The sequence below is a fragment of the Perna viridis genome, chromosome 1 (genome assembly GCF_037379345.1).
Source record: "Perna viridis isolate PV_CMFRI_1.1 ecotype Kerala chromosome 1, ASM3737934v1, whole genome shotgun sequence".
Lineage (NCBI taxonomy): Eukaryota > Metazoa > Mollusca > Bivalvia > Mytilida > Mytilidae > Perna > Perna viridis.
In genome coordinates, this window is record NC_142445.1 from 11,774,806 (window position 1) to 11,790,881 (window position 16,076).

Sequence of the window (16,076 nt, forward strand, 5' to 3'; positions counted from 1 at the left end):
CACATACAAAACGAAAAATCAATTTAATTTTAAATTCAAACTACAACAGTTTGAATCGAATTACCACTCAACTAGTTATAAATCTTAAATCACATTTGCAAAACGAAAAATCAATTAATTCAAAACTAGAACAGTTTGAATCGAATTACAACTCAACTAGTTATAAACTGTAAATCACATTTGCAAAACATTAGCAAAACATAACACACACACAAATATAATGAACAGATTCTGTTCGTATAAGTTTTAAAATGTTTTAAAATCATATTTAAAATTCTACCATATCAAATGTTTAGAGAGCGAACATGTAATAACTATTTCCAATTATTTTAGTTTCTAATAATATTTTTAAATTGCATATTACTACCTTGCATATTGTTAGCTCAGGGCAAGTATTAACGATTATGACATAAATCGACACTTACAGACTATTGAGTATTCAATATTGCCGTCCTCGCCATAATCATTGTCGGAAGCCGACACACTTGTGACAGTATAGCCTATAGCAGATGTTTCTGGTACCTGAATTAAATCAATATACACAAGGCTTAATGAAAAAATAACACAGCTTCAATTAAAATCTATAATAATAACAAAGATGCGAATGGTTGTGACAAAAAGGGAGACATTTTGAGAACAAAATTTGAAACTACAAAACAATATATCAGATTACTTAACAAAAGGAAATATGCATAATAAAATTAAACCAAATCAAAGAACTGCAAGCAAAGGCAAGAATTCATGTATATTACAGTGCCAGTGCTATGGGTTGAAAAAATCATGAACCTTAAATATTTAATAACTTACAATGATAGAAATATATCGTTTAAATATTAGTTCCATTAAAGAAATTTCAAGCTTGGCATCATCGAATAAACAACTGTGCTTTAAGCACATGATACGCCCGTTGCCCTTTTAACTTGTCCTTGTGCTTTTAATAAATTTATATAATTAACTAGAAATACTGTGAATACCCCACCCCCCCCCACCCCCCCCCCCAAAAAAAAAATGTAAATAAAAAATGCACAAAAAATTTGGCTACCTCAATTTTAACGAAGTTTGTTGTCTTGATTTTTCACCCGTCCATTTCTATCTTGTTTAAAAATACACTTTTCTGACAAGGTTACCAAGTACCTTTCATATTTATTAGTCGATCAAATGGTCAAATAACAAATGGTCTGTTTTAAGCGATTTTTCAACGAATACAATTTCCTTGGCCGTTTCCAGCCTTTTTTGAAAGAGTAAAACTTCACGGAAACGTTAAGTTTGACATTTATACAAATTGGAAGGGAACTTACTTCAATAGATATGAACAATTCACCAAAGTTTCAAAACAGTTAGTGAAAGCGTTCTTTGAGTAATTGTGCGAAAACTTGAAAATCTCCCTTTTTAAGTATAAAAATTCATAACACGGAAACGAAAAATCTGAAATTTATAAAAATCGCAGGGAGCTGACGTCAATAGATATGAACAATTCAGCAAAGTTTCATAAACGTTGGTGAAAGTGTTTTTGAGTTATTGTCCGAAATCTTGAAAATCCCCCTTTTTTTTAAGGACAAAAATTCATAACACGGAAACGAAAAATCCGAGCTTTATAAAAATCGAAAGGGAGCTTACTTCAATAGATATGAAGAATTCCCCAAAGTTTCATTAAAGTTGGTGAAAGCGTTTTTTGAGTTATTGTCCGAAGTGTGGACGACGGATGGAAGGACGGACGGACGGACAACGGTATACCATAAGACGTCCCGTCTTTGACGGGGTATAAAAAGATGAAGATATCGATTTCACTACATCGAACGTATACATGGAAGAAATTTCGACAATTAAACGGCGTTGACGCTTCATTTTTCCCAAATCACATGAAAACTGTTAGCATTTGATATTCAGTTATACAATATACACTTGCATTTCTTGTTTCTTAATTAAGAAATATATATATACCGTTTCATTGATAATCACTGATGCAAATGTTGGTGCATTCTCATTTGATGACGTCACGGTTATTGTTACATATGTAGTTCCAGTTAGTTCGGGGGCTCCTCCATCTGTCACTGTAATTTCAAGGTTGTAGGTACTGCCTGCCGAAGTAGGACTGTCCAGATCTATAATAGATTTAAGTTGCAACTGGTTCGAGATAGAAGAGCTCAGCTCGAAGTAATCATCAGTATTTCCGTTCGCTATTGTATATGAAAATGTAAATGTTGAATCGGCATCAGTTGCATCTAATGTGATGATGCTTTTCCCTACAGGATCAGCTTCCGATAAAGAAGCATGGTAACTAGATGAACTGAAGGCAGGAGCATTGTCGTTGAAATCATTTAATCCAATTCTCAGAGATCGTTCTATAGACTTTACAGTGGCTCCAGCATCTTTTGCTTTCACAATAACGTCATAATATGATATACCATCGCTATTTTCATAGTCGAAAGTTCCAATCGTAGACAAAGCTCCTGTTACGGAATCAAGACGGAATAAGCCTGCAGTTGACCCACTGCCTGGCCCTGAAAAAAATAAATCATCGGCTATACGGTAAAAGAGTGTGGTGAAGTAATGCCAATACAATCCCACTCCTTAAGTCATTTTTAACAAATAGACAAAGACGTTTCACAGTATTCTTACACAAATTGGTGTAGAACGATTATAGTATATTAATTGCAAAAGGGTCACTTTGTGTTCCAGCATTTGGTTTGAACTTAATCAATGGATAGTAACATCCTTTGTTAAAGTTTATCAAAATCATGTTAAATTTATAATCCGTGAAAAATTTGGAACTCATTGGGAAAAAATGACGACGTTTTACAGCGTTAAAACACAGTGTAGTTCTATTGAATGAAAATAACTTAAAAATATATTAACAGAATATATCCAAGTTGTACTCATGAACTATTGAACAAGTCTTATAATTCAACATTTTCGTACGAACTGTGAGAAAATTACGCATGCACGGTAGGTGGGGTTGGCGATTTCACAAATTCGTCTTTGACACATGTACAAAATGGAATGCGTTTTTAAAAATACAGATTAATTTCATCTTATTTTACATATCTCTTCAATTCATTAATGTTTAGAATATCATGGTATTGTTGCAGAATATCTTTGTTACTTCTCCCACTTTCACGGTCATTTACATATCCTTAAACAATAAAGTTCTTAGCGTTATATTTCATAAACGAAATGTGGCGTGTAGTCTAGAATGTTGTTTCTGATTGAAATGACAATTTAAAATAGCATAAAAGACTTTCATTTTTACTTTATTTTTACTTTTATTTCAACGGAAAATGTTGTGACTTTTATCACTGATTCTGACATAATATAAAGCAAAAAAGCACCAGGCTAAATTCTAAGTATTGTAGTGATATTGCAAAGCATACTATGGAGACCTGCAATTGGGCTCGGTACATACCAGGGGTAATTGTCCCAAGTTCAAATGTTATCTCCCCATCTGTTCCGGCATCGTCATCATTGGCATTTATAGTGACAACAGTAGTTCCCACAGGGGCGTTCTCTGACAGATCGAACGGTGTCGTGGCATCTACCCAAACAGGAGAGAATGTGTTCCATGTCGCTGTATGTTCGTTTTCACCTATCACCTTTGTAACAAAGAAAAAGGAGTTTATTAATTTCGTACTTCTCTAGGTTACAGACCACCAATTCAACCAATGAGCATTTGGAACATATGCAAAAATAGTCCTACGCAGAAATTATCTCCTGTTCCTCATAGTGCTGTGAAAAAAGTTCTCATTTTATTTTAAAAAAAATAAACAGTTCCTGAAAGGAAAACCATTTCTGTATATTTTGTAAGTGCATTTTGCTTCTTGTGATGTGAAGCCTAATCTCCATAATGATTTCCAAATATACCCCTATCTTGTGAAAACACCGGGATTTTCCATGCTATTTATAGACCCTTCACTTCCGGTGACCAGTACTGCACTGCAAGTCTGTTAACCTCACACGGCGTTCTGAGGTTTGTGAGCTGACATATGTAGAATCATGCTGATATATAGTCCTCAGGAGGTTAAAGTTAAGGTAAAGTCCAGAGAAGCCATTGAATATTGTGAAATTAGCATAGAAGCCTATGGGAAGTGGAATTAGTGGTTTCTAGCCTTAATATCAAGTTTTACAGTTTTATATTAAATGCAAGAAAAGCTGACGTAATTATCTAAACTTGTGTTGTAATTGCGAAATTAAATGATGTGCCCAGTGTAATCAAGACAATATCATCCCTTTTATGTAGCATTTTATATCGCACAAAACAAAAGTTAAAAAGGTTACATTGATTAATAGAACATCTGTCGCTATAAATACAATCGAAGTCAATGCAATTAACTGAAAAGTTCATAAAAATGGCATTACAGGTCAATTACTTTTCATGAGCAGAAAGGTTCTTTTATATATCAATACCGTTATTTGTACTGTAGTTGTCCCCGTTAGAGGCGTAGAGCCTGAATCAATGGCTTTGATAACCAATGTGAAAGTCGTTTCCGTTTCGTAGTCTACAGCTGTGCTTGTTGTCACAATTTCTTTATCGACAATGTTAAATTTAGACAAAGTGTCTCCACTATCAATGCTAAGAGTAAAAACTTTGTTAGTTCCTTCATCTAGATCATCGACTGTAACTGCAACAACACTCGTTCCTGAAATTAAAGTTCTACATTACATATGGAAGAAAAAATCATTTCGCCAATATTTTTTTACATGTCATATAAAGTAAAAGATAAACTTTGCAATAAAGTTTACTACGGAACCAGGAATTTATTTACACTATAAGAGCAAAAGGATGTAAAATCACCCGGTATCTTGCAAAATAATAAAAATAGAATGGAAATGATAAAATTATGCATACCACTTGGAGCATTTTCAGTTATACTTCCGATGTAAAACGAAGCTGCAAAGTCTGGGGCGTTATCGTTAATGTCATTTACGTTAATAGTTAGTGTTGCTGTGGCAGTATTGGTTCCATCAGTAACTTTCAGGAACAAATCATCGTAAGTAGCGACGTTCTCCCTGTCTAGTGTGGTAGAGGTCGTAATTGTCCCATCGGAGGAATCTATGTGAAAGTTATCCTTGCTTGTGCCTGCAACATAAATACGATATAATACATGTTGTAATATAGGTAGTAAGTACAACTGTGCATATGACGGCGATTTGTTAGGATGGTTAGTAGGTAGTTGTTGTTAGCATTCCAGCATGCAGTATAGATACACCGTTAGTCAAACGTAGTTTAGTAAACTGTAAAGGTGTTTCAACACTGATCTATCGTACGCCTAACATTACGGATTCAACTCTTGGATTTCCAGCCTATAACTAACGTTGTATGTATGTTTGTCAAACGTAATGTTAAGTTTTACGTTTTCATTGGTTTACAGAGATGAATTACTCTGGTATTCAAGAATAAATTGCAAGTGAAGTAAGAGAAGAAACAAAGAACGAGGATGGACCTTTTTGCCAACTGTCAATTACTGCTAAGTGTGAAAATTTTTCTATTCAGTATATACCACTGCCGTGATATTTTTTTAATTTTTAATCTTTTAATAGTACTATAATTGAACTTACTAAACAAATACATGTGTATTACAGTTTCATTATTCGTAACTATTATTCAGTGTTTCTGTTTTACGTTGAGTCAAACATTACATTATAACATTTACTAATGGTTTATGGCAGTTGAAAAATCTACCTCTACCCCAGTAAAAAAAAGATTTTATTAAGAGAACTATATTTTGTAAAATTAAATGAAAACTAAAATGAATTCAAATAAAAACATAATTTTTGATAAAGGAAGGAGTACAATTGATCATGTGTCCACTTTAACATCAATTATTGAAACTAGAAAGAAATGTAAAATGTCAACTTTTGTTTCATTTACAGATTTTAAAAAGGCATATGATTCCATAGATAGAGCATTATTGTTTAATAAATTAAATGATTTGGGTTTAAGTACTAAGTTTATGTTTGCCTTGAAAGCCATTTATTCAAATGTAGAGTGTTGTGTGCGTTTGAATGGCAATACTACTGACTGGTTTAATGTAAAGACTGGTTTGAAACAGGGTTGTGTTTTGTCAACTGTAATGTTTAATATTTTCATTAATAATTTAATTACTGATGTAAAAGAATAAGGTATTGGTATAGATATTGACGGTCAAAAGGTTTCTATTTTGTTATATGCAGATGACTTAATTCTTATGTCAGAAAATGGAGAACATATGCAAAAACTGCTAGATGTTTTAAGTGTATGGTGTAATAATAATTGCTTGAATATTAATTTCAATAAATCCAAAATGATTCAATTTAGAAATCAATCAATACCAAGATCTGAATGTACTTTACAGATCAATGGTGAAAATATATGTATCAAGTTATCAATATTTGGGACTGGTTTTAAATGCATTTTTAGATTATAATGTAATGGCCAAAGCAGTGGCTAAATCTGCCAGTCGAACACTAGGTTAACTTATTGTAAAATGTAGAACTTATGGCGGTTTCCAACACTTTAGTTTGGTCAGTAATTAATTATGGCTGAGCAATTTGGGGCACGAAAGAGTTCTCCTGTATTCCAGCAGTTCAGAACCGAGCCATGAGATTTCATATGGGGGTTGGAAAATACACCCCTAATGATGCAGTAGCTGGTGATATGGGTTGGAAACCCTCATACGTTCGACAATGGGTTAACGTTTCTAGACACTGGTCTAGATGTAGTAAAATGGATGTAGATGGAATAAATTATAAAGTGTTTAAGTGGTCTATTAGAAAAGGCAGTTATAGAATTAAAAACTGGAGTTACAAAGTTATGGAAATGTTAAAATTTTATAATAAGGAACAATTTTGTAATATAGAAGTAAATATACTTGATAAGAGTACCATATGTCAATTAAAGGAAAAAATGTTTGATAAATATAAAACTGACTGGTGTAACAGAATGAGTCAATATGGCCAAGGTGATAAATTAAGAACATATAATTTTTTTTAATTTTCATATTTTACTGAACAATATTTGTTGCAAAATATACCTTTACGTTTTCGTAGTGCATTTGCAAAATTTAGATGTGGTGTAGCACCTTTAAAGATTGAAACTGATCGTTATGAAACGTTAGCATTAAACGAAAGATTATGTCTCAGTTGTAATGATATAGAGGATGAAAACCATGTATTATTAACATGCCCATAGTATGATGATCTAAGACAGTCACTATTTTTAGATATTATTAGTTATAATGAAAATTTTTTGTCATTGTCTGATGATGATAAATTTATATTTTTATTTAACAATGAAAATGTACGTAGCTTAGTTGCCAAAACCTGCGATAGTATTTTACTGAGAAGAAGTAGTATTTTATATCATTAATATATGATACTTTTTATAGATCGTACCTTTTTTTAACTGTAATTTAGATGTATATATTACTATGTTCTCAATAGTCTCTCATAATTCTTTTTAGAATGGCTCATGCATTTTAATTTGTATTTTTAATCTCTTATTGTTATCATGTTTTATATGAATGTATGTGGGGAGACTTTAATAAACTATTGAACTCGAACCTATATAAAAGTATATGGCAAGCCAAAGAGAACAAAAATGCCTATTTATACATAATTACAAATATTCGTAATTCAATTACAAATATTTATAATGATGATGTTATTTATAAATACTTATAATTCAATTATAAATATTAATAAATGAATTATAAATATTAATATTTAAAATGTCCACTATGGCTTGCCATAGAAATATAGTTTTACAGTGTAAAAACATTAAGGTAAAGCAAAATTTGGAAAATTTCAGAACTTAAAAATTAATTTGCTCGTATGTCTGAATTATGCCAAGCAACTTCAAATTACTACGACGATTATATTTACTTTTATTATCAATTTAAATAAAACTTAGTTATTTTTACGTGTGTAGTATTAATGTCTTGATACTAAACAAAACTTTCATACTTTTAACAGAAAAGCGATTCATCCATATTTGTTTATCTGCAAATATAAGAAAAGAAAAAAAGTAGATATTTATTTTTAATACTTTACAAAAATAATCAAAAATGTTTTTTTAACATATATGTAGTTGTATAACAATGCCTGCATTTGTTGATTGAGTGTATGTTGTTACTCTACATCTATAATCATATACAGTAAATCTAACTGTGCAATTCAAAATCAATGTCAATTGAATATTCTAAGGAAAACATCATCTGACATCACTATGGCTATAAAACATCATCTGACATCACTACGGCTATAAAACATCATCTGACATCACTATGGCTGTAAAACATCATCTGACATCACTACGGCTATAAAACATCATCTGACATCACTACGGCTATAAAACATCATCTGACATCACTATGGCTATAAAACATCATCTGACATCACTATGGCTATAAAACATCATCTGACATCACTACGGCTATAAAACATCATCTGACATCACTATAGGTATAAAACATCATCTGACATCACTACGGCTATAAAACATCATCTGACATCACTACGGCTATAAAACATCATCTGTCATCACTACGGCTGTAAAACATCATCTGACATCACTATGGCTATAAAACATCATCTGACATCACTATGGCTATAAAACATCATCTGACATCACTACGGCTATAAAACATCATCTGACATCACTATGGCTATAAAACATCATCTGTCATCACTACGGCTATAAAACATCATCTGACATCACTACGGCTGTAAAACATCACCTGACATCACTACGGCTGTAAAACATCATCTGACATCACTATGGCTATAAAACATCATCTGATATCACTATGGCTATAAAACATCATCTGACATCACTATAGGTATAAAACATCATCTGACATCACTACGGCTATAAAACATCATCTGACATCACTACGGCTATAAAACATCATCTGTCATCACTACGGCTGTAAAACATCATCTGACATCACTATGGCTATAAAACATCATCTGACATCACTATGGCTATAAAACATCATCTGACATCACTACGGCTATAAAACATCATCTGACATCACTATGGCTATAAAACATCATCTGACATCACTATGGCTGTAAAACATCATCTGTCATCACTACGGCTGTAAAACATCATCTGACATCACTACGGCTGTAAAACATCACCTGACATCACTACGGCTGTAAAACATCATCTGACATCACTATGGCTATAAAACATCATCTGACATCACTACGGCTATAAAACATCATCTGACATCACTACGGCTGTAAAACATCATCTGACATCACTATGGCTATAAAACATCATCTGACATCACTATGGCTATAAAACATCACCTGACATCACTACGGCTGTAAAACATCATCTGACATCACTACGGCTATAAAACATCATCTGACATCACTACGGCTATAAAACATCACCTGACATCACTACGGCTATAAAACATCATCTGACATCACTACGGCTATAAAACATCATCTGACATCACTACGGCTGTAAAACATCATCTGACATCACTACGGCTATAAAACATCATCTGACATCACTACGGCTGTAAAACATCATCTGACATCACTACGGCTATAAAACATCATCTGACATCACTATGGCTATAAAACATCATCTGACATCACTATGGCTATAAAACATCATCTGACATCACTATGGCTATAAAACATCATCTGTCATCACTACGGCTATAAAACATCATCTGACATCACTATGGCTATAAAACATCACCTGACATCACTATGGCTATAAAACATCATCTGTCATCACTACGGCTATAAAACATCATCTGACATCACTACGGCTGTAAACATCACCTGACATCACTACGGCTGTAAAACATCATCTGACATCACTATGGCTATAAAACATTTTCGAGGAACATTGCATGTGCAATGTATTTTATCTTGCATGCACATGTGTATACATTATCATAATAAAATGAGCTCAGACCACCACCATCAAAACAAAAAATATCTCAAGCGCCGAATCCCAAAAGAGATTTGGCCGTGGACTAAGTCTGAAATTGTTAGTTGTTTAGTCTTTGCATATTTGGTTTTCATTGTATTCTGAGTTTGGTGTCACTGTAATGACTTATTTCATTTCAACAGTTTTAAATAAAAATAAATCCCTACCTACCGACCCTACAAAATTTCAGAATGGTGATCGGAAACATAACTTTATTTTTTTTTCGGCCTTGGAGATTTCTCGTCAATTTACTAGCATGCACCAATGTACTTATCTGTCTTACATGCACTTGAAACTGTTGATTTTGTCCCGAAAAGTATTTTGCTGTGTCACATTTTCAGCAAATGCTGTAGGCTGTATAATATAAGCGCATGTAGATCATATTTTGGATCACTAGGTCACAGATCGACATTAAATCACCTGGAAATGAATGAATGAACGTGGTCACATGACTACTATAATTTCCCCGATTATGACAATGACGCACATTCACGGGTATGACTATGCTCGGGGACTGTGTAAACGCTTCGATGCTTTACACCGTCCGTGAGAGAACCCAAATGATAGCCAATGGCGTTAAGAAACCCCTCAGTCCGTCATAAATTATAAATATCACATATGAGAGCAAACCGGGTAAAACAGTATTGGGTATATATGTTAGCACGAAAACAAAAAATATACCAAGTATAGGAATAGTAAGCTGGTGGTCAGCGTCTCTCATATCGTGCAAATGAATGGCTAAAACTGTTTTACGAAAGATGTTTGGAGATTTTAGTGGTTTATATCTACATAGACAGTAGAATTATCCACTCAATTATCTGCTAGAAGCAACGATGTCCTAGCTTTATAATGCACGAAATGAAGGGTGTAACGGATATACGGAAAGTGCTATCGTTTTCAAATTTATTGTTATAGTGTTATTTAATCAAATCTTATATCGCCTTCAACTAATTTTTTGTGTGTCACCGGGTTGATTTGCATATTAAACTTTTAATCATTAATTCCTTCATACATCCATCCATTCAATCATTCATTCATTCATCCATTCATTCATTTTTTCATTCATTCATCATTCATTCTATCATATTGACGTATTGAAAAAATTTCAAATTTTATTTGTTCATATCAGGTTCTTATACTTATAACTGTATTCTTTCATTTTCCATGAAAGACATTGCAAATGTTTAGAATTGTCATATGAGTATATAAACTAAAATACGGGCGTTGTTGAATACTTACACTTACATATTATACGTAAGTATTACAAAATCATGACTATTTTTAAATGTTCGTTCCTCTTAACAAAAAAAGATCATTCAGCGTGGAATTGAAATTTACCATATCATAGATTTACCATATCATAGATTTACCATATTATAGATTCGAATTTATGTATATTTATGTTTTTGACATTTGAGAATCACATACTGCTGTTGGTTCAAGGTGTTTTCTCCGGTGGTAAGAATTGCCTGACCCGAATTATATCAAAAGTATAATCCGAAATTGGCAATACATTGTGTTACGAAATTCAAAACCCCTAAAACACTGAGGCTTAGAAAAGGAAACAGATATGGTAAACGCAACAAGTGCACCATCGTATAACCCCTATAAAATAGTCAATATTTACAGAGAACACCAAAAGGTCTTCAATAATTGTAGACACACCTTCAAGTAAGCTCTGAAATGCCCCGAGAACAAAAGTAATAAAATCCACGGTAACAGAACGATTCACTCTTAGTATTGCCGACGGTAGAACATCTCTGGATTTTATTATTTATCAATTGATTTAATAATTGATTTTCAACAACCAAATCAATATGAAATTGGTAATTAATATCCATGACGACTGAATTAGAACTTTTACCTACTTTGATACCAGAGTTTTGTTTTGTTTTTTTTGTCAAGGAAGTCTATTTATAGACTGGACTTGACTTAGAGATCGTCGGCAATCAAATTACGTAACCAGGGTAGACATTTCAACATATAACTAACAAAATAACACTCCGCGGGTTATTCTCGTTGCAAAGTTTGCATTCAGATATCGCTCCGCCACCAATCATACTCCATGTCAAATATGTGATGTTTACTTTATGTACGATATGGGCGTATAACGATATTAAGGCTATTTAATATGTGTAGAACTGCAAGATTTCAATGATTGTATGATATTAACTGTTCAAATTTTGACGCAGAGAGCTGGACTATTTTGTCAAATTGACCCGAGCATTCGCACTCGCAGGGAGGAAAGCTCAATCGAGATTTGCCATTTTTTCTCTCGATCTGAACCTTTTAATGAAGATGTCGGAGCTTCTAATGACGGAATTTCGGAGCTACAATTAACACTTTTTATTTAATAAGTATAGATTACAGCGGCGGATCCAGGTGAGGATGCATGGGGTTGACACCCCTCCTTTTTATTGGAAAATTTCACGTGTGATTAATTTGATCCCAGGAATTTAACTTCTGTACATAAAATGCAAGCACTGTGTATATATATGTTAATTACTACATGTACATGTACATAAATAAAATAAAATGGTAAACACACATGGACATACATGAAGCAAACAATGAAGTATTTAAAATAGAAAATAAACATAATTGTTAAATTATTATGATTTCAAAGCAGAGACATAAACAATGTCTCTGTTTCAACGGTAAGGATGAAAGGAGGTCAAGTGGCATATTCATCACATTCAGTAGGTAATCTTGAACTATCAAAAAGGAGGGGTATCCAGTGAAATAAAGTAATGTTATTGGGACACGAGTGGATACACATTACACATACACTTGTACATATTCCTAAAATCCAAACTTCCACACAGTAATGTTATTGGGACACGAGTGGATACACATTACACATACACTTGTACATATTCCTAAAATCCAAACTTCCACACCGACTATAGACCTTTATCGCATACCCTACATCATTTCCATAGACCTATATCGCATACCCTATATCACACCCATATACCTATCTCATACCGTACATCACACCCCTAGACCTATATTGCATACCGTACATCACACCCCTAGACCTATATTGCATACCGTACATCACACCCCAGACCTATATTGCATCCTATATCCCACCCCTAGACCTACATTGCGTTCCATATCACACCCTAGACCTTTATTGCCTTCTGTATATCATACCCTTAGACTTATATCGCACACCCCTAGACCTACCGGTATATTGCATACTGTATATCACACACCTAAACCCATTTCAAGTACATGTACCCTATATATCACACCCACAGACATATATTGCATACCTTATATCACACGCCTAGACCTATATCACATACTGTATATCACACCCATGGACCTATATCGCATTCTCTAAATCACACCCATAGACCTATATGGCATACCATATATCACACCCCTAGACATATATTGCATATCATATATCTCACGTTGCACAGAACAAAATTAAAGTACTTTTTGTATAGATAAAATATACGAAAGAATGAACATTAAAGATGACATTATGCATGCCAGTCAATCGATGGGAAATCTGCCAGGCCGAAAAAAATAATGTTGTTTCCAATCACCATTCTGAAATTTTGTAGGGTCGGTTGGTAGGTATTTATTTTTATTTAAAACTTTTGAAATGAAATAAGTCATTATAGTGACACCAAACTCAGAATACAATGAAAACCAAATATGCAAAGACTAAACAACTAATAACTTTTGACATAGTTCACGGCATAATCTCTTTCGGGATTCGGCGGCTCGAGATATTTTTTTTTTGTTTTGACGGCGGTGGTCAAAACATAAAAGGTAACTCTTTGTTTTCCATCTAGGATAGCAGAAAAAAAAACATCTTTGGCTTTATTTTCTTCTTTTTTTTTCTGAAAGACAATCGGCAGACTTTTTAATTATCATTTATTTCAATGTCACAAATGAAAACTTTTTGGTAGGGATCTGAAGAAGGGTCGGTAGGTGACCGGGAACATTTTTGTTAGGCCTTAACGGAAAGTCTATTTATTGCGCCAGTAGTGCTAGAGGTTGTCTGGCAAGCTACTATCTGACTTGGATAGTAGGTTTGGGTTTTGTGTTTTTTCAAAAGCGGTTCTGTAAACGATTTCTTTTCAAATTGTTAATTATTCTTTCTATGGAAAAATCCTCATAAAGGAGACCAGGAGGTAGGTATAGAATATTAAAATTGCATTTGATTAAAGCTGCATTAGCCGCAAAATTTGTTCAGTTCTTGATTCTACTGAATTTGGCTGATTCAATGAAATAAGTTTGTAGTAATGCAACTGAAGCAATGAATGTTGATAACACCCACAGATTATTGTGAAATCAACGTTTTTTTAATCAAAGAAGATCGATAGGTCTGATCAAATTATTTTTCGCCATTACTTCCGAAAATTGGCGAAAGGACATTCACCTGGGTTAAAAATACTTAATCTTGGTAAAAAAAAATAACAGTAACGGATACACAGGCAAGCATGTGTCTTGTTTATTTCATTTCGTCCATTTCTTAATTAGATTTAAAATAAATAATGACTATATTTGAGTCGCATAATATCACAATACGTAAATTCCAAAAGGATCCTTGCGTTGTATTCGAACTTTTTTCTTTTTCGGCTTGAGTCCGTCGGTCGCCGTTGCCGTTGAATAACCAGTTTCGCTTTGCAATCAGGTTTGTTATAATAAAGCGACCTTTACAGCACAAGCGCGGATTAAGGTCACCAGAAGTCACATGCATACGAACTTATCTAGGTCGATTTTTTGTCTTGCAAGACAATAAATATAGAGACACCTATTTCATGTATGTAATGCATTTTATTTATGGATATCAAATGAAATTGTACAAGAAAAGTTCAATTTAGTAGAAAAAATTCAAATTTCATAAGAAACAAAAATTTACGAAATTGACAGCTAATGCAGCCTTAAGAACAAAAGTTGAATTTAGTCAATATTTCTTCACATTTTGCTGGACGAAAAACTTGGGGTCTTAGGTTAAAAAGGACTTCCCTTTTACATATCTTTTAGGAGTTCATGTTCCATACACGTACGCGTATATCATGTACATGTATATGAACTTTTCGATGTTTTGTTGCAAAACACTTGGCATTGAGGAATCTGTTAAGATGGGGTAGTCCAATTAGCTGTCCATTACTGTAACATGAAGTTTCAGGGACTACATTATACATATAGAGATTATGTGCACGTTAAAGTACAGTGTACATGTAAGTACATTACTGAGGAGCTAGCTCCCACGATTTTCAGTTTTGCTTTATATGTATATGTCAGATTGCATGTACTGACAACTCTTAATATGATTTAATATAATTTTTAATTTAACCATTTTTTTTGTTTATGACTTCGTGCAAAAAAAGCAAAGTTTGTACATGTACATCAAATATAACTTTAATCATCTTCATCCTTAAACATTGTACCTGTAAATATTACTCGTTTTAATATTAAAAGTTTATTTATCATTTTTTGTTAAATTTCCGAATTATAGAAAATCGTCACATTATGACTTTATGTACATGTTATCGTGTGTAAATAGTTTGTAAACTGTACAAGTATGACGGATCCGTCAAGTCTACATTTGTTAAATAAAGTATGTTTTACATGTACAAAAGTACATTAAGGGTATTCTGGTTAACTGGCTTTTGAAATCAAACACTAAATACATGCACACACACAAAATCTTATATTGACAAACCTTTGATTATTTTTCAGGTTTCTGTATATATGTGCATGTATTTGTATTATTCAAGATTCTCCCTCAGTATTATTTTTCCATTGAGAAGGGTAACATTTTATTTTCGACATTTGAGCTTTAGCATAATAAGTGGGGAAATAGTTAAGGAAATAGAAATGAGGTTGTAATAATCTTCTTTTCTGAGCTCATTTAATAATGATAGTGTACACATATGTGCATTCAAGTCACCAAGTTATATACATTGCACAAGCAATGTTCTTTAAAAATGTATGTCATGGTGATGTCAGATGATGTTTTCCTTAGAATATTCAATATACATGGATTTTGAATTACACAATCACTTACTGTACGATTATAGATGTAGAGTAACACCATAAACTCAATCAACAAATGCAGGCATTGTTATACAACTAAATGTATGTTAAACAAAACATTTTTGATTATTTT

At 33.0% G+C, this 16,076-nt stretch overlaps 1 protein-coding gene and 1 pseudogene across 1 annotated transcript in view; one reads left to right on the top strand and one right to left on the bottom strand.

Annotated features, from left to right (window-relative positions):
• LOC148627263 (protocadherin Fat 4-like) overlaps positions 1-16,076 on the bottom strand; it is a 61,579-nt gene that overhangs the window by 36,862 nt on the left and 8,641 nt on the right. Inside the window, exons 4-8 of the mRNA XM_088570561.1 lie at positions 4,844-5,074; positions 4,402-4,634; positions 3,404-3,590; positions 1,942-2,501; positions 426-522 (exon numbers count right to left, since the gene is read on the bottom strand). Of these exons, the coding sequence (XP_088426687.1) occupies positions 426-522; positions 1,942-2,501; positions 3,404-3,590; positions 4,402-4,634; positions 4,844-5,074 (1,308 nt within the window). The remainder of the gene's footprint in view (positions 1-425; positions 523-1,941; positions 2,502-3,403; positions 3,591-4,401; positions 4,635-4,843; positions 5,075-16,076) is intronic.
• Positions 6,406-7,342, top strand: LOC148627264 (uncharacterized; annotated as a pseudogene).